The sequence below is a fragment of the Wolffia australiana genome, chromosome 1 (genome assembly GCF_029677425.1).
Source record: "Wolffia australiana isolate 7733 chromosome 1, ASM2967742v1".
Lineage (NCBI taxonomy): Eukaryota > Viridiplantae > Streptophyta > Magnoliopsida > Alismatales > Araceae > Wolffia > Wolffia australiana.
In genome coordinates, this window is record NC_135835.1 from 6,027,844 (window position 1) to 6,054,070 (window position 26,227).

Consider the following 26,227-nt stretch of genomic DNA (forward strand, 5'->3'; position numbering starts at 1 on the left):
ACCAACCAGAGCTGTCGGTGATTACCACCAGACAGACACACATGCGCCGAATAGATACGGCCTGCGGAAAAACCCCACCGAATGGATAAAGCACTTCACCGAATCGATTCCGGAAGAAGGGAGGAGTCGCCGAATCGATTTCTGCCGAATGGATACGGCACTCTTCTGTTGAATCTCCTCTTGAAGGAAAAGTAGTCGCCGAATCGATTTCTGCCGAATGGATACGGCACTCTTCTGTTGAATCTCCTCTTGAAGAAAAAGTAGTCGCCGAATGGATACGGCCCACCGATACGATAATTTCGTCGAGAGGAGGGATTCGACAGAAGATCACTTTTCTTCAGTGCTTGTGCCCGAAATCGCCGAAAAGCACAAAAAACGGTTTCACGACCGGAATCGGAATGATTTCCGTCGAAACCAAGCAATATAATCAAGCAATCTTCAAGTACTTACCAAAGTCGAAGTAATTTTCGCCGCAGAGCAGTTCTCGCCAGAGAATGGTTTTCCTCTGAAAAAATACGCCGGAGAATGCTTTCCGCGGGAGGACTTTTTTCTTTTCGCCAGATGATCGATCTTCGGGAGAGCGTCCGAGTGCCTTTTTTGCAGCCCTTTAATCCCTGGAAGCAAAGGTTCTATGAACCTTGCTCTGATACCATGAGAACCCGTAAGGGTGAAAGAAGATTTGTCGAAGAAGAGTGATCGTGGAAAGAATGGACAAAAATATATTCATAAAAAGGTAACATATTACGACATGAGTTATCTTGGCTTTATAGCCTCGTAAACAAGGGAAGATGACCGTTGGAGCCCAACGGTCATCTCTTGATAGGCCCAATGGGCCTGTCGAACTAACACTTTTTAAGGAAGATAGGACGTTTATGGAAGTGAACAATTTCAAGGATTTATTTTGACTTTCCACTTTTATCTGGTATCTCCATTTCATTGCGTTTCTCCCGTTGACCTGCCTCCTCTCTCATCTGGTATCTCCATTTCTAAAAAGTTTAGCCACTTTTAACGCTTCCATGTTATACCTCCCATAGTTTCATTATGCATTAATGCATTATGTATTTTTTCTTAAGATGTTGATAAAGGACTAATAAGTTCCATTATGAAAAACTTTGTAGGTTATGTTCACGTTGGCACATGTCGAGTCTCTCCTGATCATAGGTTCCTAGCGTACACTGTGGATACTTGTGGGCAGGAGGTATTTCGGCTTCATATCAAAGATCTTCAGACTGGTAACGTCATCGAAGATTTAGAAGCTACAGGAGTTTCCAGTTTGGCCTGGGCTGTCAAAAATGATCGTTTGTTTTATACTACCTGTGATGAAACTCAGCGCCCTTTCAGGAAGTTTCCTTTTCTTCACATGCTTCCTCTAAATGGATTCAATATATAAATTTAACTTCCCATTTGATGGTTTTGCAGGGTTTTTTGCAAGAGATTGGGATCAAGGGGAGACGATGAAATGTTATTTACAGAGAATGATACAATGTGTTGTGTAGATATTGCATGCACAAAAGATGGCAAATATATCACCATAAATTCCAACACTAGGACATCATCTGAGGTCTTGTGGTGCACTCCGTTTATTTCATCATTCTGTTATAACTTTATGCTTATCTATTAACTTGTACCTCTGCAGGTTTATGTAGTTGATTCAAGTAAAGAGCAAAATGAGCTCATGCTTGTTCAGAAACGTGTATTTGGAGTGCAGTACTTTGTGGAGCATCATCATGGGTTTCTTTACATTCTTACAAATTCTTCATCAAGTGATACAGTTCGTCATCTGGAAGGATATCACCTTGTCAGATGCAGTGCAGAAAAGTTTCCTTTATCAAGATTTCAGGTTAGGTTTGAGTTTTCTGAACTGATGTGGTTGATCAATGGAGAATGAACATTGGGAGATTTTTTTTTTTGAAAATTTATTTAAGGTGGTCACCCAACAAAGCAGTAACCACCCAGAGTTACATGTGAAGATAGCTAAAACTCTCCTCGCTACCTGGCCACCCCTCCCTTATCTGATGACCTCTCTAGCACACCATGATGCCATGAGACCCTCGACATCGTGGGCAAGCGCCTCCTTGGATGCCTTACCCCTCCTAAATATTACCTCATTGCAGTGTAGCCATATTGCCCAGAGTACTGTCATCGCTTGACCCCCCTCCTTCCTTCTCCTAGGGCCCCCTTGCCTTAAGAACTCCCAAAAGACCCCCTCTGGGCCAATTGGGCTTGGGTTACTATTTAATGCTTGTTCAAATTAAACTATGGACTAATAATGTGTTATTTTTTATTTATTTCAAAAAAAATAATTTGTATTTTTTTCTTTCTTTTATCATTACTGGGCTAACATAACACCAGCCAAGGACCGCGTATGTCCTATTTAAAGGGAAACTCAATGTGAAATGAACTAGAACTTTCTGTTTTCTTAATGGCTCCGATTGGAAGCTTCTTATGACGTGCCCTTCTGAAAACTGGTGTCTGAGACATGCTATGAGAGTGAGCAGCTGTCCTTGTGAGATGTTTTTTGTTTTTTTCCTTATTCAAAGATCATCATGGCCTATAGTTAAAAAAAAAAGATCATCATGGCCTTTCCTATTCAAAGGTCTCATTTCTCATGGTGAAACCAGAGCATAGGCAATATTTTTAGTGTTCTAATGCATTTCTCTAATGTTTTCTAAACCTTTTTCTCTTTATTATCTCTCCTTTGCCGACCATGTTCATCGACCAGTCTTGGCTGTTGGATTTTTTTAAAAGAAAAACTGAAGATCACCCAAAATTGATGATAAACCCAATAATATATAGATATAAGCAAGAGCTACATGCTGTCCTCCCCTTGAATATAATTTTTTTCGAAGAAAAATAAGGGAGGTCACACAAAACTGATGACCTCCCGTTGTGATAAATAAATATGAGATTATGAAATTTCTTTAAAAAAAAATGAGATTGTGAAATACACATTAGGCCAAATGGGCCACCCATTATGTGTCCGAACCTTTAAACCATGCAAAATTGAGACTTGCCACTGCTTCTACAACAGTATCCAGCGATGCCTCCTATAGGTTGAAGATGACCTTGTTCCTATGCAGCTATATTGCCGTGAGCGCTGTGAAGGGTTGACCATACCCCTCTTGCCCCCTCAGTGTGCCATCCTGTATAGAGTCCCAAAAGGCCTTCTCTGAGCAGATGTCAACCCCTGCAGTTGGCTGGTGGTCCACACTGCTGGGGCAAATGAGGATTCGAAGAAGAGATAGATGCAGTCTTCTTCGCCACTTGCTCAGATAACATATTCTGCCAAGGCTGGGAGCCACCACTTCCTGACGACTGATACGAACCTTGATCTAGGCTTGTATCGGAAGGAGTGGAGGACGAGGCGAGGTAGAAATTCCCGGGGTAGAGAGGTGAATCGGGAAGGATATGAGAGGAGGCCGAGCAGTGGGGGTAGGGATCGGCCGAGGACGAGCCGCCTGAAGACGCGGTGATGCAGAGACAATCACGAGGACGGAGATCGTGGAGGGAGACGGAGCGTGGATATAGAAGAGATGAGAGGGAAGGGAAAACCACAATCACTTAAGAACCAACATCCAGTTTCCTTCCCCAGAAGTAGGGCTGTGCTATTTAAAGTAACATAAAGGGAAACAAGACGAGAATGCCCCCGACGCGGCCACTTGCTCAGGTAACATATTCTGCCAAGGCTGGGAGCCACCACTTCCTGAATACCTTCATCACTAATATTCATCGAAGGAGCAGCCAACAAAAGAATCTCGCCTTAATGGGGATCTTTTGTTTCCTTATGTTGTAACATGTGTGGATGGTCCTTAGTTTTTCTGCTATGTGTCTGCGTCTGAGCCTCACATAAGCATCCCAGATCCATTTGAAAATAATCTCATTACAATGCAGGCGGAAGGCCATACCCCTGCAAGTAGCCTTCCCCACTCTGCCTCCCTCCTCAATATTACACCGTTGAGAGAGGCCCAGAAGGCCCCATCTGAAGTAGCCTCCACCCATGGACTCTTCTGTCCTGTCCGAACCACTCCGTGTGCAGAACATACTCTGTTGAAGTGTCAAGGAATATCCTCTTCCTGAAGGTTTGTGCTACAAGTTTGTGCTTCAGTACCAGTGGACAAACAATCCTTGCCTTTTATGGAACCTTCTGCTCGCATATAAACCTGGACATAACAATGGTTTCCAGCTCTTCCTCAATCTGGCTGTCCCTAATCTTTGCATAAACAGCCCAGATAGAAAAAGAGGTACCCTCCCATTCCCAGTCATCCTGTGCCCATTGATAGGTCTAATTTGGGCAGAATAACGTTGCATGTGCAAAAAGTTTCTTCATCCTCTGGTCAAAGAGTGCCCTCGAAGATCAGATTTCACTTGCCAGCCATCCCAGTAATCCCTAACTGTGGCCTGTGGGTCTTGTGCAAGGGCAAAAAAGCCACAAAAATTCCTTTTGTAGAATGCCTCAAGCTGATCAATCGTCTATCCAACAGTGGAATAGTGAACCATTCCCCTGGGGTTTCTCCCACGTAATTGAGGAATTTTTATGTTTTTCCATGAACCATGATTAGGGATTGCCAAGAGGGCAGCTGGGCGTCTACTGGAAAGCTGCGGCACAACAGGAATGAAGATGAGATTGGTGTGGACATTCTTCCTGGACCTCTTTGTTGTGCTTTTGATACGAAGGAAAAGTATCAATGTTCGCTTTTCAATATATCTTCCCAAATTGTTGTTCGATTCCGAGAATACAACCCTTGATCCTCTCCGATCAGATCCTTGCGGATCGGGGCACTCCTTCTCCTCGGCGATGCTCCTCCTTGATCGTACGAGATCCTTGGCAATGCCTCTCGCAATCTCCAGACTTCATTGACTCCACGCTCCCGGGCGGCCCGACGAATCGTGCTCCTCCCTCCGATCAGCTGTCGAGAATCCCTCCAGCTGCCTCGGCCTTCCCGACGTAACCGTCGAGTCAACTTTCAAGAAAAGAACTAACTTCTCATACCTGGACCTCCATCTTATTTATAGGGGAGCTCCCTCTGGATCTTTATTTAGTCCCCCTCGTGGTCAACGCTGCTAGTCAACAAGACGCTGACCTGCTCTATGCTTGTTTCTCCTCTTGTATTTCATTGCATAGAACCTATCAGCTTTTTTCCTGTAGTACTCTGACAGCCTCTGTTAATGGACTGACTGGTTTATTAATGGTTGTCCTTTTGTAAAGGACTAACCATGTGGTTGGAAGTACCCTGCCACTGATGATATGGAGGGTTGTAATGAGGATTCCACTAGCTTGGTGTTACAGTTTCTGATGAATATCTCTCTGCATTGAGCCATCCTTGACTTCTCTTGTAACAATATGTCATATCAACACAATCTCTGATCATTTTTTGAGTTTCATTCCCTTCAGGCAAGCCCACTCCAAGATGTCTGTTGATAGGCCTGAGGTTTATGCAACTCTGCAACAAAGAACAAACCGAGGCTCTGCGTACTCCGTATTGCCTACAAATAATAGGCACCCCACTCAGGCATAGTTGTCAAGCCTGTGTAATAGACAATTGAAGTTCAAACTCATTCCAATATATAAGGATCGATCCAACTTTTTGAATATTAAGTAATTATTTGTAAGGGTTACTATTCCAAATGATAAATGTGGAGACTATAAATCAAGAGGTGGCAATGGCAGAAGGGGAGCTAACTCAACAAAAGGAGAAAGGAGAAGTAGAAACATCCACAGGCAAATTCCTCAAACACCCAAACCAAATGTAGTGGAGAGAGCAAGGAAGCCAGAAACAGAGACGAGCCAGAGAATCACAGAGCAATACTCAGCACAAGAAGACAAAGAGAAAAGTGTTAGAACAGGCATGGTCTACCGGTCAATGCAGTTGGACGATCTGGTGGCGTGATAATAGCTTTGAATAAGACAGTGTTTGATGAAGTGGAAACCTGGTCAGGGCAAGTGACGGCAGCAGCTAAGCTAAAAAGGAGAAGCGATGATTTTGAGATGGTAATAATATCGGTGTATGGCCCGACAAATGCAGCAAGGAGTGTTTTATGGGGGGAGCTGACAGAAGTGGCGGCTAAATTCCAAAGATCGCCAATGTTGTTCGAGGGAGATTTCAATACAACACTAGAGGCTGGGGACAGGCCAGAGGATAGGGGAGGGCTAGACCCTGACGCAGCAGATTTTTGGTCATTCATAGCTGAAGCAGACCTGCAAGAAATGGGGCCAGTAGACTGCGTGTACACATGGAGGAGCATGGCGGGAGGTGAAATGAAATCTGGACTGGACAGGTTTCTATGCTCAGTAGAGATGGCAGACAAGTTTCCTAATGCCAATGTGAGATCACTACCAAGGCCGTTATCGGATCATACTCCCATCGTATGGGCGACCAATGAGGCTTTCAGGCGACCCACATATTTCATGATGGATAAATTGTGGTTCCATGAAGAAAAGTTCAATGATGAAATATCAAAAGCATGGACTACACTGCCAAGAGCAAGGTCCGACATGGAGACCATCGCCCAGAAATTGAAAGGATTGCGGCAACATTTGATGGGGTATTGGAAGCAAGTTTGGGATACCAGGAAAGAGAGGAGGAATGATGCTCGAGTCAAAGTAAAGCAATTGGATGATTTGGAAGACATTAGGAATCTAGAGGGAGAAGAGGTTCAAGAACGTAGAAGATGGCAGGGCGTGGTAGCTGAGGAAGACAAGAAATTGGAGATAGATTGGAGACAGCGGTCAAGACAATTATGGCTACACGCAGGGGACGCAAACACAAGATTTTTACATCTGGTGGCGAATGGCAGGAGACGTACAAACCAAATATTGAAAATAAAGGTGGGACAGAGGGAACACACTAGTACACAGGCAGTGGGGCAAGCCATTGTAGACCATTTCAGATCCTTCTATAGAAAGGGAAAACGTATTAGATGGAGGTGGTGCGGCACGGGGGCAAGGAGGGTGAGGCCTGAACATCAAAAGGAATTGATCCAACCTTTTTCAGAAGACGAGGTCAAGGCAGCTATTAAAGGGTTGAATGGGGAGGGGGCTTCGGGTCCAGATGGCATCCCAGTCTTCTTTTACAGCCAATGTTGGAATCTGGTCAGTCCAGATGTGATGGCCACATTTGATGAATTTAGAGAGGGAAGAGGAAACATGGAGAAGATCAATAGATCGCATATATTCCTCTCGCCGAAAGGCCAAGGGGCAGAAAAAATTGAAGATTTTAGACCCATTTCATTGCCAAATTCAATCTATTTGATTATTGCCAAGGTGTTAGCAAACAGGCTGAGAGCCATGATTGGTGAACTAGTTGGACCTGCTCAGTCAGCCTTTATCCCTGGCAGGCTACTGGTGGATAGTGCAGTAACAGCCGAGAAATAATAGCTGCATGGAAGAGGAAGGGAACGCGAGGGTTCATGTGGAAGGTTGATTTTGCCAAGGCATACGACTCTTTAGACTGGGACTTCCCATGGGCATCTAAGAAGAGGAGGGGCTTTCCCAAGGAATGGATAATCTGGGTGAAGAAATGCATCACATCGCACTCCTGTACGGTGCTGGTAAATGGACGCCCAGAAGGGGGCCGAATACAACCTCAACGAGGAGTGAGACAAGGCTGCCCATTGGCACTGTTACTGTTTGTCTTGGCAGTGGATGCACTTCGCAGTATGTACTGAGCAAGCATGCACAAAGGGATTGCTGCAGGGCTATCAACTATCTGAGCAATCAAATGGAATTCTCCTGCTTCAATACTCTGATGACACCACCTTCTTTATCGAAGGCTCGGTGAGGGAAGCAAGGAACTTATCCATCATACTTAATCTGTTTGCAGATTTCTCGGGACTCCAAATAAAGAGGACCAAATCAGCTTTTATGAGTAATGGGCTCTCGCAAGAAGAAGAAGCACAATGTGCGGAGATTCTGAGAACACCAATCGGGCGGCTTCCAATGAGATATCTGGGCCTACCACTAACGAAGGGGAGGATGGCGAAAGCTGATTGGCAAACGGTCATTGAGAAGGTGGAACGACGACTAGAGGGATGGCAAGCAAAAGTGTTATCTAGAGGGGGACGATTGGTGCTACTGAGGTCAGTTTTATCAACCATTCTGATTTTCTATCTCTCTGTATTCAAGATGCTTGCTGGAGTCGGGAAGAGAATAGAAGGTATGATGAGACATTTTCTATGGAGAGGATCTGGGCCGGAACAAAGAGGGCGCTTGGCGATGGTGGCATGGGATAAAGTATGTTGCCCAATTAAGACGGGAAGTCTGGGGGTCCTACACATGCAGAGCATGAACACGGAACTACTAACCAAATGGGTGGAGAGAATTATGAATCCACGGGAGGATTTGGTCGTCAAGTAATTGCGTGACATCTATGGTAAGGGTCTGAATTGGGACAGAAAGGCAGATATGTACCATGGAGCATTGCCATTCTGGCAAGGGCTGAGACAGGTCTTTCCTAGGGTGCAAGGTTTTTTCTCGGCCAAGTTAGGCGACCGGAAGACATTCTAATTTTAGAGAGATGCATGGTCGCCAGGTGGCATCCTTAGTGCGATATTCCCTTGACTGTATGCACTTGTCTAGGATCAGAATACTGACGTGCGTGACTGCTGGGAGGGCGTGTGGAACCCGATCATACAAGGTGCCTTATCCGACCAGTGTATGTCGGATTACATAGATATGCAACAATCCCTATTCCAGCTACGACCAGAAGATAAAGAACGAGATAGTCGGACATGGACAAATGGCCCCTTCTCGGTCCATAAAGCTTATACGATGATCCGAGAAGGACAAGAGGAAGACATGGCACTAGTCAGCGCATGCAAGTTCATATGGAGTCAAAAAGTCCCATTGAAGGTGCGGTTTTTAAGGTGGCTGCTAGTCAGGAAAGACAAGTCTTTCGAAAAAAGTTATACCCAGATACTTCGTCGCAATGCGTGCTGTGTTTGAATGGGGAAGAAGATTGCAACCATCTTTTCTTTGAAGGCTCTTTTGCTCGCACAGTTTGGGCCAGCCAGTTACTCTCAAGGATGAAGATGACATCTGAACAGGCCTTTTGGGATTCGGCACGGCATTTTGTGGGAAGAAGAAACAAGGAAGGGGGCTGAGCACGAGTCGTGTTGTGGGCCATCTGGCTACATAGAAACGAGGTGTTGTTCAGAGGAAAGGGCTTCTACCGATGGAGCTATACATGAAGCAGGACTTAAGGCAGCATGGTCCTTGCAAGCGACGGGAAGCGAAGGGAGGTTTTGATGATGAATGATAAGCATGTAAAGGGCCTGTGAGGTCCTGACGGGAGGTTCACCAATTCGTCGGGTGTTCATCCCTCGTTATAGTTCAAAAAAAAAAACTATTCCAGGTGGAACTGAACTCGCCGCCTATTGATTCTTGAAGTCCTGGCAAGCTTAGAAAGGAAACCTGGCTCCTATATAGTGTAGAGCGTCAATGGTGGGAGATCAGCACAAGGGACTCTCAGGAGAAGAAGATAGATGAGATAATTAGAGGAATTGAAATTTTTATGTTGGAACGATGTATTGCATCGGTTTCTATTTGTATCTCGAAAGACAAGCATCATCACTCCTCCAAGATTCCAGCTAAGATCAGTTTTAAGATGGTGTGAGATGATGAGTTTGTTTCTGACCCATTAAATAAATTAAATAGACGATGAGCTGGTTGTCGTAGGAGAGGCAGAGACAACAAAATTTTCATTTAAGGCCATAACATTGTTTTAACGTTGACTATTGGCTTATCGCTACTTAAAAGTTTCATGTAAGTTCGGTGCTTTCCGTGATCCCTATATTCTACTTATTGGTATTTAAAATACCAGCAGGAGTGATAAACCGACTGGAGGGGGTGACGAGAAGGTTCTTCTGGGGAGGCAATGGGGAGGAAGAATGAAAGGGGGTGCCGCTAGTGGCGTGGAAGGTACTATGCAGACCAGTGCAGCAAGGAGGGCTGGGGATCCTTCATCTGGAATCAATGAATTTGGCACTGTTGACCAAATGGGTGGAAAGGATTGTGACTTCAGGGAAGGAGCTGGTTTCGATGTCCTGAGAGACAGATATGGCTCCTAGATAGATTGGGAGAGACGCCGAGTAAGAGTCAGGGGAGAGTCCCCCTTTTGGAGCAGTCTGCGCCAAGCCATACCTTGCATTCATGAGTTCTTTGAGCCCAGATTGGGAGATGGGGCAACATTTCGTTTTTGGACTGACAACTGGTCCAACCAAGGCTCCATGAATTTGAGGTTTCCAAGGTTATTTGCTCTAATGTGGAACCCAGAGGCCATGGTCATGGAATGCTGGGATGAGGCTTCGGTCCCTTTGTTGACGGGAGCTTTATCAGAGCCACGGTTCGCGGAGCTGTTGGGGCTGCACGAGACATTCTACCATTCAGCCCATCAGGTGATTCTCGCAATGGTTGGATATGGGGGGGGCTGGGTTTCTTGAGGAAAGATGCATATCTGAAAATCTGAGGGTTAGCGAGGAACGATGAGAACCAGTTAGGCCTGCCACACATTGATGACACGTAAAGTCCCTCTTAAAGTGTGGCTCTTCAGTTGGTTACTGAGGCGACGAAGACTGGTCACACGGGTCTATCGGCGTAGATGGGGCCCCACGGCTCCCATTGACTGTCCTATGTGCGCTAGGGGGGAGGAAGACTGCTCCCACCTGTTCTTAATGTGTCAGTTTGCACGGAGCGTCTGGGCATTGCAGCAGTTGCCAGGGGTGAGTATTTCCTCATATGAGGCCTTTTGGGCTTCAGTTTTAGACGGGAGACACAGAAGCCGACTGGAATGGGGGCGCTTACTAGCGGAGCTCTGGGCGATATGGCTGCACCGAAACGAGGTGGTGTTTAAAGGGAGGGCGGCTTTGATAGAGAACGCTGCTCATGATGTGGAGACATTAGTGTCTTTTTGGGGTGGAGGGGGAGGATAGCCTATTTTGGGCTTGATTGCATATTGTTTGTACAAAATCTTTATCGTTAATGATAGCAGGTAGACTACCGGTTCCAGAAGGTCTTCCTTATTATTAAAAAAAAACGTTGACTATTGGCTAACAATGCCGATAATGGTAAAGAAACAGGTGGCAATGACGATGTCTGATGGTACCAACATATGGATGGCAGCAGGAGATGTCTACTGAGGTCAATCATCTGACTCTCCAATGGCAACTATCGCTGTCAACACTACTGCAGATATGAGGCTATGAAAAGATGAGCATGGGATGTTAAGGTCGTTTTCATCTCTTATATTATATCCCTTTAGGCAAAGAAGATTGGAGACTAGCGTATTGTATGTCATTTTTGTTACTTTTTCTGGCGTTCTGCTTCTTTTCTACTTCTTTTCACCCTGATCCCCTCCTTGCTCATTCCTGATACGAAATATTTCAAGAGCCCTATCATACCATCTCCAAAGGTCTCAGCAAACTCGAATGAAGTTCCTGAGCAATTTGATAGAATCCCTGTACAGACCTATCAAAGATCAAAGAGGAGACACCAAATAACTGAACCCACATGTGCCCAGGAGCAGCACGCGTGTCTTTGAATTTAGAGCACCATGGGAAGGCAATTAATAAAGGGAGAAGGCTACTCATTGATGCGACTTTTTTGAAAATCAAGAACTCTAGAGTGTCGCAGCGGGAGTGGTGATTCTCCAGCTCAAAAAGAACGTCCGATCCGGCCAATTCTTCTCCTCTCTGTCTTTTCTTATTTCTTCTCATTTCTTAGACATTATCTTCAGCGAAAACTTAGTCATTATATTGTTTCGCATATTAAAATTCCACCATTTTTCCTTGGAGACCAAACAGAAATTTGGGTTTTTGTTGAGCTTTATTCTATAGAGGATTGCAGATCCTATCATAAGTTAATTTTCAGTAAACCTTTTTCCTTCTTACATTAAGATACAGCTGTTTATTGGTCAGTTTAATTTACTGGTTACTAATAAAGAGAAAGATGTCATTGTCGAGAATTCTGAGAACCAGAGTGATATTGTTTTGAACTTTGGAAATCATATTTTTAGCACACAATTGGTTTTTGACTCAAGAGAGGCTTCATGAAAGGCTCCTTCTCTTTTCCACTACTTTAATCACTACCATCACCCCTCAGATTTCTGGTTTATTTTAATGCTGAACAAAGCTGATGTTTACATTTATTCAATCGTCCAGGATTTTATTCTTCCAGGAAAAAGCTTCATCTTGCAAGATATTGATCTCTTCGATGGACATTTGGTCCTATTCCTACAGAAAGGAGAGCTTCCTATGTATTGTTCCATAGAGATGCCAATTGATGTTAATTTCAAGGTCTCTATCTCAGTTATCTTTTCATTTTTATTTCATAAACATGTCACAGTTATCTTTTTCGACATCAAAATAAATTATATTCCGATCTTTACTATAATATGTATGTGATATGCAACTCACTCACACCTATTTGGAAAAGAGGAAAAAACAGAGGACGACACCGACGGCCATGTCCTCAAGCCACGTGTGAAGAAGACGACGGCCACGTCCTCAGGCCACATGTGAAAGGGGGCCTAGGTCAGTTTCAACCCAAGAAATAAGAAGGGTTTTTGGAGGAAGCGAGAAGACACGAAAGGCGTCGGGGCTGAAGCTCAAGAAGGGTACTGGGAGATCCTCTCAGTCCCAACAGGGCAACATGGGAGAAGGGTTCCTTCTCTTAGTCTTAGTCCCACATCGGATAAATTACTCATACTCTCTCTCAGCCCTATATAAGGGCATGTATCCCTTCCTTTCAAATGTACTAAGAGCTATCCATCTTCGTCTTCCAACAAGGTATCAGAGCCAGAGAAGTAGGTTCCTGCAATCGTTCGTCGTCAAGTGTGGTGGAGGTTTCCCCTCCACTGCCCTAGCTTTTGGTTCAAACATTTCAACCGCCGGCGATCTCCGCCCCTCCGCCGCCAGCAATCCACGCTGCTCCGTCTCCGGCGATCTATGTCTGCCGCCGCTCCCAGGTTAGGACTCCTCCTCGTCGTCTCATCTCCTCTCCACCCTAGTCTCGATGCCGGCTTCCTCGTCGGGGTTCGCCTTCGCATCCTCGTCCGTCCTTTCTCCCTTATCTTCGTCCTCGTCCTCGGCGTCCCCTTTCTCCTCGCCATCCTTGTCCCTCTTCTTGGCGTCCTCTGGTCAGACTTCGTCGCCGTCTACGTTCTCTTTCGGCTTGTCGTCTTCCTCAAACTGATTCATTCTTCCGCGATCGCTCAGCAGCTACTGCAGTCTCAAATCAAGACAATCTTCCGCCTCCAGCGACTTATGGAATTCCCCGGAGCCCTCTCCTTGTTGAACGATCAATCTCATCCCTGCTATCTTCCCAAATCCGATTTCTTCTCCATAGTCTGCAATGGCAGCCAACTCACCGAGCTCTCCATCATCAGTTCCGGCGCCCCTCTCTCTTCTCACTTCAACATGGACTCCTTCGTCACAACCCTAGCCAGACTCCCCGACCTCAGCTTCCTATCCTTGGTCTCCCTCGGGCTTTGGGGCTCCACCCCCCCAAAGATCGACCGATTTTCGTTTAGGCCCCCTTGGCCATCTCCGGCCGTCTCCGGCCGTCTCCGGCCATCTCGGGTCGTCTCTGGCCATCTCCGGCCGTCACCGGCCATCTCTGGCCGTCTCGGGTCATCTCTGGCCGTCTCCGGCCATCTCCATCTGCCTCCGGCGGTCTCCAACCACCTTGGCCGCCTCCAGCCACCTTGGCCGCCTCCAGCCGCCTCGGCCGCCTCGGCTGCCTTGGTCGGCCTCGGGCTTCCTCCGCCGCCTTCGGCCGCCTCGGCTGCCTTGGTCGGCCTCGGGCTTCCTCCGCTGCCTTCGGCCGCCTCGGCTGCCTTGGTCGGCCTCGGGCTTCCTCCGCTGCCTTCGGCTGCCTCCGGCGCCTACGGCCGCCTCAGTGCTATCTGCTGCCTCGGGCGCCTTGGCCGCCATCGGCTGCCTCGGCCGTCTCGGCCGCCTCCGGCCGTCTTGGCTGCCTCCGGCTGCCTCGGCCGCCTCCGGCCGCCTCAGCTGCCTCAATCGCCCTCGGGCTTCCTCCGCCGCCGTTGGCCGCCTCCGGTGCCTGCGGCTGTCTCGGTTGCCTCCGGCTGCCTCGGTCGCCCTCGGTCGCTTCGGCGGCCCTTGTCGGCGGCCTCGGCCTCCCTCGTTGGCCCTCCAACCGCCTCTTAGCAGCACTTCAGCCTCCTGCCGTCCTCCGCCATCTTTCCGGCCATCCCGCTCCGCACGGTCTACACCGCCTACTACTACATCACAATCTGGGCGTGTATGACATGCATCCATGCTCCAGCTTGCGGGGGAGTGTTAGGAAATAGGTGGTGTGGCCTATTAGGCCCACTAAGGGTTCCTTCTCTTAGTCCCACATGGGATAAATTACTCATACTCTCTCTATCAGCCCTATATAAGGGCATGTATCCCGTCCTTTCAAATATACTAAGAGCTATCCATCTTCTCTTTACCAACAGTTCTATCTCTCTTTTCTTCGTTGTGAACAATCTTCAATCGTTGGACTATTTTTCTTCTTGAATCCGGTTTCATACGGCAAGGGGAGATCGTATCAGTATGACTCCTCTTATTTCCTAGTTTAGAGTTTTTATTACCGTATGGTCTGATTCGCTGAATTTATTTATTTTGTGAATTAAAAGAGGGAAGACCACCTGAAACTCGGTGGTCAACCCAGAAATATTATTAACATATGTGATCGTGACATAGTACATGGATTCACTGAATTTATAGTTGTATTTCTTCAAAAAATTGTTAAAGCTGTGAAACTTTTGTATAATATTGAATAATTCGAATGCATCTCTTGGATATGATTTTGTTTGACTTTCCACATTTGTTTGGATAATAAGTATGACGGGTTTTGCATTTTTTTTGCACTAATGGATGCATTTTTCCAGATGCCATTTCAAATAGATGACCTCAACCCTTGGTTTTTCCCTCTGCCAGCAAGTTTATGCAACATCGTTCCTGGTTTAAATCAAGACTTCATGGCGTCTGTGTACCGTGTTGTAATATCATCTCCAGTGGTACAGTTCGCCAAGTTTACCTAGTTTGTTTTGACCCATAACAAAATTTATTGAATTTCCATTTACAGCCTTATCTCTTGCACTTAACTGGTAAGCTGCATCATCGTTTGTCCTTTACTATGATATGACATCAACAAACTATGCATCACTGTTGATTAAATTTTTATTTATAGAATATGATATACACTATGCATTGAAAAACATTGTATACATGTTCCTCAGAGTGAAGTACGCCCTTTCCTGAAGTTGGTTTGTGCTTAATTATTTAGAAATAGTTCATTTATTTTACTTTTTCATCAAGCTGTTGTCGATGCGTAGATGAGAGAGAGAAATCATTAGCAGGTGGAAAATTCTAGAAATTCCTTAAAAAATAAAGCTCATTATTGTAAATAAGAATCTCTCTTTGTTGAATTGTAAAAGTCATTACTTGGTCAGAGTTTTAACCAGAAAGGATTATTCATGTCCTCTCAGCAATCTTGTGAAAAAAGAGTAACTGTTATCATATGTGGATTCAAATATCTTTCAGGATAGTTGACCCTCACAAAGGATTCACTGCATGAAAGGTGAGTGCATGTAGCAAACAGGTGACATTAAGTTCAATTGATTGTTCAATAAAAAGGATTGAAAATAAAATTGAAGGGATAAAAAAACTCTTATTCACTGTTCTTTTGAATGCGTATGGGATGTCATAGATCATTTAGACCTTAAGGTAATCATATCTTTACACTTATGGATGAAGGTAAATTCAGGAACTTTGGTTACACAATCCAATTGGTAATTTCTTGAATGCTATATGTTGATTTAAATATGTACCTGAGAGGTCTTGTGTCATCTAGATGCTAGAATGTCAACCATTGTGCTTAATTGAGACACTGTTTCTCTTTGATAGTGCTATGATCCCTGTCTCCCAGTCGTAAATAGAACTAGTTTCATCATTTTTCTCTTTGTTAGTATTTCTCTTTAAATCGAGCAACCCTCCCTCTAGGAGGGTAGACAAGAAGTAAAATCAAGTTGGTTCTCCTGTCTCCTCCATGCAAGGTCCATCCTGCAAGCAATCCGTCCCTGAGTGACATCCATCCTGCCAGTGCCTGTCCTCTCCTCTCCCCGAAATCCATTCCAGCATTCCCTCTCCCCCTACCAACCACCATTATGGCTTCTTCACCTTCCCTTTCCAACCTCTCATCTATAGGATCTTGCGGTTCTTATCAGATAGCAGAGTGCCTTTTCTTTTACAGAGTTCTACTTTGGTGTCTACTGATTTTATTCTTTTCTCATTATTCTTGGACATCTTATCATGTTGTTTTCTTTCTAAATAGATTCCTGATATAGTGGTTGACTACAACATGGGGGAGAAAACTTTCTCTGTCGTTCATCAGGAACAAGTGTTGGGTCTGTCTGAGGCATTCAAAAATTCAATCAACTTACAATGTATTGATGAAGCTATGAATCCAGGTCATACAGAGCATTTACTGGATATGGAAAGTCATCAGAAATGGGTTGACCTCTCTGATAAATTCAAATGTGAGAGAATGGAAGTGACTTCCTGTGATGGGGCCAAAGTTCCTTTGACGATTCTGTATTCTCCCAAAGCTTGGCGTTCAAAAGAATCTCCTGGACTTTTGCACGGATATGGATCTTATGGGGAGACCTTGGATAAAAGCTGGTGTGTGAATAGAATTAGCCTACTTGAACGGGGATGGGTTATAGCATTTGCTGATGTCAGGTGGGGGTCTCTGTTTTATTTCTTCCTTTTGAGTTAAGCACAGTGGTAAAAATCCTTAATTTCTTGAAGCATGGTTGGCACATACTGACCATCTCCCTAGTAGAGGATTTTTTAATTTTGAAAAAAAGGGAAAAGGTCAACCGACAGTGATCCTCCCTTGTCAAGGTTATGATGACTATTTAAGGATTCTTCACAAAAAAAAATGATGACTATTTAAGGTAGAAGAATTAGGAAAAGTCTCACTTACCAAATTTAGAAGGCAAACAAAGGAAAGTAGTTTTAATGTTCGCATGGATACTCTTGAAAATATGCAATACTCAGCTATCTTCCTTTTTTGTCTTTTCTGCCTTTGCTGCTTTGCGGCTGATTGGTTCACAGTCTAGGTATGCCAATAATTCAGGATTTCAGCTAATTTTTTGACATTCTGTGCTGCATCATTGTTTTCTATGTTAGATTTGGTAACCATAATATTGAGTATTGTACTTTCGTGAGAGTCTCAAATTGTAAATAGCTTGATTCCATTCAGGATAGAAGGTATCAACCCATTAGTTTCCTTTCATCTGTTGTCATGAGCACTCTGCATTACTGCTCATCATGTTCGGTCAAGGATTTTACGTATGTCATAATATTATTATCCATAGCGATGGCCTCCTATTTTGACAGAGGTGGAGGAGGATTAGATCCATCATGGCATGAGGCTGGCAGAGGACCTCGAAAGCTTAACTCAGTGCTTGACTTTGCTGCCTGTGCTGTTTACCTGGTAAATGAGGGTTATGTCAACAAAAGACAGCTTTGTGCAACTGGCCATAGTGCAGGTGGCCTTCTTGTTGCAGCTACGATCAATATGTATTCAGATCTATTTTGTGCTGCCATCTTGAAGGTAGAAAATCTCCATTACGTTCACATCTTCTCGAATTCATGTGCATTTGCTTTCTATTTCTGTTCGTTTAAAATTTCATATAATGAAGAACCCTCCTTCGTGTTTTTTTTCCTTTATCTTCACTTTTTGGTAATTCTCTATTTTTCTTATTATTTTATCCTTTTCCCCAAATTGGGGGCGAGGTAAGATAATAGGGGTTTCATGAAAGTGTGATATCAGAGACTATGCTTAGTAGGTATGTTATCTCTATTTTGAGTGTTCTTTCTGTAGGCAAATCTAGTTGGTTCTTTTCTCATCTTTTAGTGTTCAGTTTGCTTGTCCGCTTTGGACAGCACTGCACTATCTTGGATCTTTTTCTCCTTGTGGTGCTATGGGCTATATATGGCTGCAAAGTGATGAGCTTGTGTTTAATGGGCTGACTGCCTTGACGGATAGCATCCTTAATGATGCGGAGAGTCTTGTTTCATTCTAGTTAAGAAGGGAGTGAAGGGAAGGGCATTCAGGTCATCCATTCATTTAACATTCATATATATCATTAGTCTCAGGTTGATCACAGGTCAGGGGTGATCTTCCTTATTTTATTCAAAAAATTATAAGAAAATTGTAGATGCTGCTGAAGCTGTACATACAAACTGAATGCTTCACCCCCATTAATTACAGTAAAGACACCCAATTATCACAGTCTCATAAGTTGATTGGGAAGACCCACGGGCCTGCAAACTGTACCCCAAGAGAAAAAAGAAATCTCCAAGAAAACACTATCCCAGAATGCATCCCAATGCTAATGAATCAGGAAAAGAATTGCACAACAGTACTGATGTCCTGAGATGAGGTTGATGAAGAAAAGGGGAAACGGAAGGAGAAGAGCTAGGCCGAATTGGCTGTGCTTGTCTGCTAGGGATCTACTACGAACTTACCAAAGCAAAAGGTGCAGGAGAGTCTCCAAGTCACAGGCTGGACTGGGCTGTGGCCGTGCAAATGCATAACGGCGGGAAACAAAAGCTATAAATAAAAGGGGAAATTGCGATAGGAGGGGATCCAACTTTTTCTTGAATCAGTTGCGGAGCGGGAGATTCTCGATTGTGGTGGAGCCAATCCAACCTCCATCCTTCTCAGCAACCGAGGATAATACCGATCCGGTTACTCCTGCAAACGAGAACCATCCTTCTTCACATCAGTTTGTTTACTTGTATTCCAGCAATCTCTTACTCGTCCGAAACTAGTTTCTACGAATTCTTGAACGATATTCTACATTTACTATTCTGGATTGGATACACTCAAGGGGATCGTAACATTTTAGTATCAGAGCTCGTGTATCCTCCTCAGATTATGGCGGATCTGGAAGATCGCCTCGAAGGCCTATCTAGCAAGGTTGACAAAAACCAGATTCGAGTCACAAACGTATTGGGTCATTTGATGCAAGAAGTAGTTTCCATAAGCCAGCCTAAAGAATAAAACTCCGGTAATTGCTCCTCCAACAGTTGAGCACGCTCAGTTGCAAGTTCCAGAAAGAAGGATTGAATTTGACTGCAGATTTTAGAGAGAATATCTACCAGTTTTCAGTAGACATCAACCAGAATCATGGCTGAAAAGTGTGGAGAGGTTTTTTCGTTTGTCTCCAATGGCAGACTCAGACAAGCTACACCTGGTGGCATTACATTCGGATGATGCAGCTCTAACTTGGTTTATACATGCGGAAGAAAATTTTGGCATGGTTTCTTGGGCCGATTTTAAGGTTTTCTTTGAGGGCCACTATGCATTATCTCCTCATGTACTACACCAACAACTGTTCGAAATTAAACAGGTTGGCTCAATACAAGAATTTCGAACAGAGTTTGAAGCGATCATCATTCAATTGCCTGTGATAGCTCCTGAAATTAAGACGAGTGCATATCTAAGAGGGCGAAGGACCGAAATTAGAACTGAAGTTCTGCGTTATCAACCATATGGTTTGAGAGAAATCATGGATTTATCATTGCGAGCTGAGTTCGACCTAGGAATTTTGTATTGAGCATGGCAGGCTCCTCCATATGCCAGTTTACCATCTGTGGGAGCAAGTCAACATACTAATACCACACACGTGGTGCCAACTACCCAAAACAACCAGAGTTTCACCAAACCAATTACACATCACAAAGCTGGTAATTCATCTGGAACTCAGTATCAGAACACTACTCAGCCATATGAGAAGACCACCCGGTGCAAGAATCTAAGAATGACATACTCAGAATATCAACAAAGAATGGATTCCTGGCCATAGATGTCGCAATGTTATTACTGTAATGACAAATTCATTCCTGGCCATAGATGTCGCAAAAATCTAAATATTTTTTTTTTTTTGAAATATAAAAGGGATGAACACCCGACTAATCGGTGAACCTCCCATCAGGACCTCACGGTCCCATCCTTTACAGCCCGATCAATCAAAATCTCCCTCCTGTCGCTCTTTGGAGCCATGCGGCCTTAAAGCCTTCCGCTTCTTGTATATCTCCATCTGTAAAGGCCGTTCTCCCCCTGAACAGCACCTCGTTTCTGTGCAACCAGATGGCCCATAGAACTGTTAAGGCTCGACCATCTTCCCCGTGTCCTCTGTCTTTATAATTCCTTACCGATTCCCAGAACGCCCTTTTTTATGACACTTTTATCCTTGAGAACATCTGGCTGGCCCAGACCGTGCGACCAAAGGAACACTCAAAGAAGAGATGGTTGCAGTCTTCTTCACCATTCAAACGTAGCGTGCGTTGTGACGATATATCTGGATACAACTTCTGTAGAAGGCTCTTGTCGTTAATCTTTCCCTTGCCAGCAGCCATCCAAACAACCTCACCTTCAGGGGGACTTTCTGTCTCCATACGAATCTGCACGCCCTGATTACTGACGTGTCTTCCTCTTGCCCCTCCCGAATCTTCTCATAAGCCTTCTGGACCAAGGAGCCATTTATCCATGTCCAGCTGTCTCCTTCTTCTTTTGGTCGTAGCTGGATGAGGGACTGTTGGATGTCCATGAACTCAAGAACACGCTGGTCAGATAACGCCCCTGGATGATCGGGTTCCACATTCCATCTTAAAAGCCTCGAACCTGGGCACTGAGATCGTGTGCAAGTGCATACAATCGAGGGAAAATCACGCTCAAGCTGCCCCGTGGCGACCATGCATCTTTCCAGTATTGAAAAGTCGGCCCGTCGCCTAACTTGGCAGAAAAAAAGCCTTGTACTCTTGGGCAGATCTTTCTGAGCCCTTGCCAAAACAACGATGCTCCATGGTACGGGTCTGCCTTTCTGTCCCAATTCAGTCCCCTTCCATAGATGTCCTGGAGTATTTCTATGACAAGATCCCCTCGTGGATTCATAATTCTCTCCACCCATTTGGTTAATAGTGCTATGTTCATACTCTGCAAATGAAGGACCCCCAGATCTCCAGCTTTGATGGGCCGACATACTTTATCCCATGCTACCATCGCAATTCCCCTGCTTTGTTCCGGTTCCGATCCTTTACATAAGAGGTGTCTCATCATACCTTCTATTCTCTTCCCGATTTCCGTTGGCATCCTGAAAACGGATAGGTAGAAAATTGGAATGGATGACAGTACCGACCTCAGCAGCACTAATCGGCCTCCTCTCGTTAACACCTTTGCCTGCCATCCCTCTAGTCGATGTTCCATTTTGTCAATAACCGGTTGCCAATCTGCTTTTGTCAGCCTCCCCTTCGTCAGTGTTAGGCCCAAATATCTCATTGGGAATCTCCCAATCGGTGTCCTCAGTATCTCTGCACAGTGGGCCTCCTCTTCTGGCGATAGCCCATTGCACAAAAGTCTAAATCTTATCCTTATAAAAGAAGGGGAAAATCAACAAATTCCAACAGAAGAAATGAAAGAAGATTTAATGCAGACTGATGATGATCCCAGCACAGAAGGAGTGTTATTCCTGGCGAGAGTGAATCTAAGGCAAGCCCCTGGACCCACTGCCACCTTTTCACTCAAGATGTGGGGAAGCATAAACAGAGTACAAGTGATGGTCCTGATTGACGGAGGCGCCACACATAACTTCATCAATTTGGCTATACTTTGATACTTGAACATGCCAGTCTTTGAAGGCCCAAGATTTGATGTAATGTCGGGACGTGGATATCTTAGTTCCTCTCAAGGGATTTGTTTAAACGTACACCTGCATCTACTGAGTTTGGATATTATTCAGGATTTCTTACCTCTACCACTTGGCAGATACCACATTATTTTGGAAGTGCAGCGGTTAAAGTCACTCGACTGGTTTTATTCAAACTACAATCTGCAGACCCTTAAAATTTTGTGGCAAGATAGGTTGTATATACTTCAGGCAGATTCCGAGTTTAAACCTCTAGAGTCGGCGGGACATCGACCTCCTCAAGAAAATCTAAGAAGCAAACATCAATTAGAAAGTTGCATGGCATCTGTAATCCTGACAAAGCAACGGTACTTTCTCTTGAGCTTACTCCAGTTGTTGATAAGCTAAAATTTTTTTATCCGTCGGTATTCGAATCAGGCATAAATTTACCTCCTAAAAGAGATATTGATCATTATATACATTTATTACCGGGGGCCAGTCTGGTCAACATTAGACCTTACAGATATTCCCACCTCCACAAGAATGAGATGCACAAGTTCATCCAAGAACTTTCGAAATCTCAAAGTGATAAGACCATGCACCAATCCATTTTCTAGCCCTGCTTTATTTATCAAGAAGAAGGATGGAGGATGGAGGATTTGCATCGACTATAGAGCTCTAAATAAAATTACAATTCCTAATCGTTTTCCAATCCCCATTGTGGATGAATTGTTGGAAGAATTATATGGCACATCAATTTTTTTCCAAACTGGATCTAAAGTCAGGATACTATAAAATAAGAATGCATGAGGATATACCAAAAACAGCCTTCAAAACCCACCAGGGTCATTTCGAATATTTGGTGATGCCTTTTGGATTATCTACAGCTCCAGCCACTTTCCAAGGTTTAATGAACACTGTTTTTAAAGATTATCTGTGGCGTTTTGTGCTAATATTTTTTGATGCCATCTTAGTTTATAGCAAGAATCAGGCTGAACATCGAGTTGAGTATGGATAAACTTAAGGGTAATCGCTTATGCATCAACTCGAAGAATGCAGTTTTCATCAAGACAAAATAGAGTTTTTGGGACATTGGATATCAGCTCAAGGAGTTTCTACAGATGCTGGAAAGATAGAAGTAATCCAAAAGTAGCCTAAACCAAACAACATTAAGCAACTAAGAGGGTTTCTGGGTCTGACTAACTACTACCGGAGATTTGTCCAACAATATGCAACAAAGGCTCAACCTCTTATGTTGCTACTTAAAAAGTGCGCATTTTTTTGGTCTCCAGAAGCTGATAAAGCATTCAAGAAACAAGTGATGGTTTCCGCCCCAGTATTACAGCTTCCAGATTTTTCTAAACCATTCATAGTAGAAACTGCCACTTCTGGTTTTGGTGTTGGTGCAGAATGAAAGCAAGACTCATATCCCATAGCTTTCGTTAGTAAGACATTGTCCAAGACAGCTCAGGCAAAGTCTACTTATGAAAGAGAACTCACGGCAGTAGTATGATCAGTACAGAAATGGAAGCGTTATCTCTTATTTCAGAAGTTCTTCATTCTAACAGATCAATGTACGTTAAGATTCCTCAATGATCAGAAGGGACTTCCACAGCAATATCATAAATGGGTATCCAAATGAATAGGATATGAATTCGCGATCAAATATAAAGCTGGGAAAAACAATGTAGTTGCCAATGCACTTTCACGTTCCATGCAAGAATTATCGCTTAGCAACTTATCAGTGACGCATTGGTTAGACAAATACAAATTGGAAATAGAGATTGCCGAAGATGCTCAATTATCTAAAATTTGTATTGCTGTCAACAACAATACAGGAAAAATATCAGCATTATTCCATACATCATAACCTTTTGTTTGTTTTTTTTTTTGAATAACAAAAAAGGCGGTCACCCGAAGAGGGTCGGTAACCACCCTCCGATTACATGCCTTAAGCCGTAAGGCTCTATTACAAAGGGGTTTATCCTCTTCCCTCTCTTTTCCAAAAAGACTCAGGGGAACCAAGCTGCCAGAAGTCCTTCCACCTCGTGGGCTAGCCCATCCGTAAAGGCCGTCACCCCACGAAAGATCACGTCATTTCTGTGGCCCCATATTCCCTAGAGCACTGCCAACGCTTTGCCCCCCGCTTCTCTTTGTCTAGAGCCGAGTCTCGGTATCGAGTCCCATAAGGCTTCCTCTGATGTCGGGTTCACCGCCGTCTGAGTTCGAGTAGCCCAAATCGTGTGAGCAAGAGGGCACTCGAAGAATAGGTGATTACAATCCTCTTCTCCTCCTGTGCTCAATTCGCATTCCGTCGGTGCGTCGGGATACATCTTCTTTCAGAAGACTTGGGTCGTCACTCTTTTTTGAAACACAAGCCACCCGAAGATCTTTACTTTCAGAGGGACCTTTAGACGCCATATCCCTTGGCATGTGTGTGCCATCTCTATATTTTCTATGTTTGCGTGACAGATTCTCATGTAGGCTTTCTGCACTGTAAAGGGGGCATTGGACCAGTCCCAGCCATCACTCATGGCGGCTCTAGGTCGAAGCTGATTCAACGCTTGCTGCATGTCCAAAAGCTCTGTTTGTCTTCAGGCTGACAGAGCGCCCACAAACCTTGGGTTCCATGTGCCGTCCCACCACTTTCCACTGTGCCCTCGGGGCGTTGTGCTAGTGCTGATAGCTGTGGGAATGCTGCTCGCAAAGGGCCACTTGTCGACCAATGGTCTGTCCAGAAACAAAATAGCGAGCCGTCTCCGATTCGGACTGAGTGCAATTCCTGAACTTCGGGGAAGATTTACCTAAGGCCTTGCAAGATTGGGGACGCCCCCCTGACTGGAGCAGATTTCTCGTCCCAGTTTAGACCTTCTCCATTGTTGTCTCTCAAGATTCGAATGACTTGATCCTCACTTGGCTGCATCATCCTTGTCACCCACTTCGCTAGTAGCGCCGTATTCATACTTTGGGTATGTGTTAACCCTAGGAGGGGGAAGTGGATCAAGAGAGATGGAGTGAGAAGGAAAATAGAATAATGTACCAAAGATGTTACAAGAAGAGGGTATATATATATACCCTAAGTGAGAGAAGAGAGATAAAGGGCTAATGGGCTTATAGAACAGGGCCCATTAGCCCGATATAGGAATATATCACTAACACCCCCCCGCAAGCGAAGTATGGATGTCTTCCATACCGAGCTTGGACACCGCACGTTGGAGAAGTGGACGAGAAAGTCCCTTGGTGAGGACGTCCGCCGCCTGATCAGCGGATGCAACAAAGTCAAGATCAAAAATCCCTTCGTCAACACGCTCTTTAAAGAAGTAGCGATCACGCTCCATGTGCTTTATCCGTCCCTGCTGGCCTGGATTTAAGGCCAGTGCAATCGCTGACTTGTTGTCACAGTAAAAATGGATGGGGCGGAATACTCCACCGAAGATCGTGAAGGATCCCGTAAATTCACTGACCCGGATGCCCCATCGGCGGCGCGCGAACTCAGCTTCGCGCTTGGCGGGATACCTTGTCTTGCTTGCTGCTCTTCCAGCTGACTAGGCTGCCAAAGATGAGCGTGCAGTACCCGGTGGTGGATCGGCAATCCACAATCGAGCAGCGAAATCTGCATCAGTGTACACTTTCACTTTTCTGTCCGAACTCCGAGGAAGAGCAGTCCCTTCCGGGGCAACCTTTTAGGTATGCAAGTACCCGGTGGGCGGCCTGGCGATGAACCTCTCGAGGCGAGTGCATAAACTGACTAAGTAAGTTGACTGCAAAGCTGAGGTCGGGCAGTGTGTGTCAAATAGAGCAATTTCCCCACCAGCTGCTGATACTGATAAGGATTCACCAGTGGAGAGTCCTCCCCTTTGCCCAATTTGGCGTTGGGATCAATGGGAGTGCTCACGGAGCACACTCAGTCATACCAGTCAGGGTGAGCAGGTCAACGGCATACTTCTGCTGCGAGCGAAGATCCCCGGGGAATAAGCCACCTCAAGGCCAAGGAAATATCTGAGGAGGCGAGAGTCTTAATCTCAAACTCCTTGGCCAGGGCAGCACTGGGGCGGACAGCCCGGCAGCATCGGAACCCGTGAGCAAAATATCATCGGCGTACACTGCCAGGATAGATACACGGTCGGCTGATGACGGAAGAACAATGAGGCATCACCGTTGCTCTGAGTATACCCTTCGGCTTTCAGAGCGGAGGAGAAACGGCGAACCACATCCGAGGTGACTGCTTCAGTCCATAGAGGACTTCGGCAATCGACAGACGGTGCCGGGAGGACCAAGGGTGTACCTCGGGCTGCTTCATATACACCTCCTCCTTCAGATCGCCATGTAGGAAGGCGTTCTTCACATCAAACTGCGAATCCCCAATGGAAGTGAGCTGCTAATGCCAAGAGAAGGCGAACCGTTTCCATCTTCGCCACCGGGGAAAAGGTCTCAAAATAATCCACTCCATATGATTGGGTGAACCCCGGCGGCGAGGCGAGACTTGTACCGCTCCAGGGTGCCATCCGCATGATGTTTCTTGGTGT

General features: G+C 45.0%; 1 protein-coding gene across 1 annotated transcript in view; it reads left to right on the plus strand.

The window, feature by feature from the left end:
• The window catches only part of LOC144703489 (Prolyl oligopeptidase family protein), a 48,664-nt gene that overhangs the window by 13,001 nt on the left and 9,436 nt on the right, over positions 1–26,227 (plus strand). Inside the window, exons 3-9 of the mRNA XM_078575661.1 lie at positions 1,119–1,338; positions 1,417–1,561; positions 1,637–1,840; positions 12,154–12,288; positions 14,892–15,020; positions 16,337–16,743; positions 17,407–17,623. Of these exons, the coding sequence (XP_078431787.1) occupies positions 1,119–1,338; positions 1,417–1,561; positions 1,637–1,840; positions 12,154–12,288; positions 14,892–15,020; positions 16,337–16,743; positions 17,407–17,623 (1,457 nt within the window). The remainder of the gene's footprint in view (positions 1–1,118; positions 1,339–1,416; positions 1,562–1,636; positions 1,841–12,153; positions 12,289–14,891; positions 15,021–16,336; positions 16,744–17,406; positions 17,624–26,227) is intronic.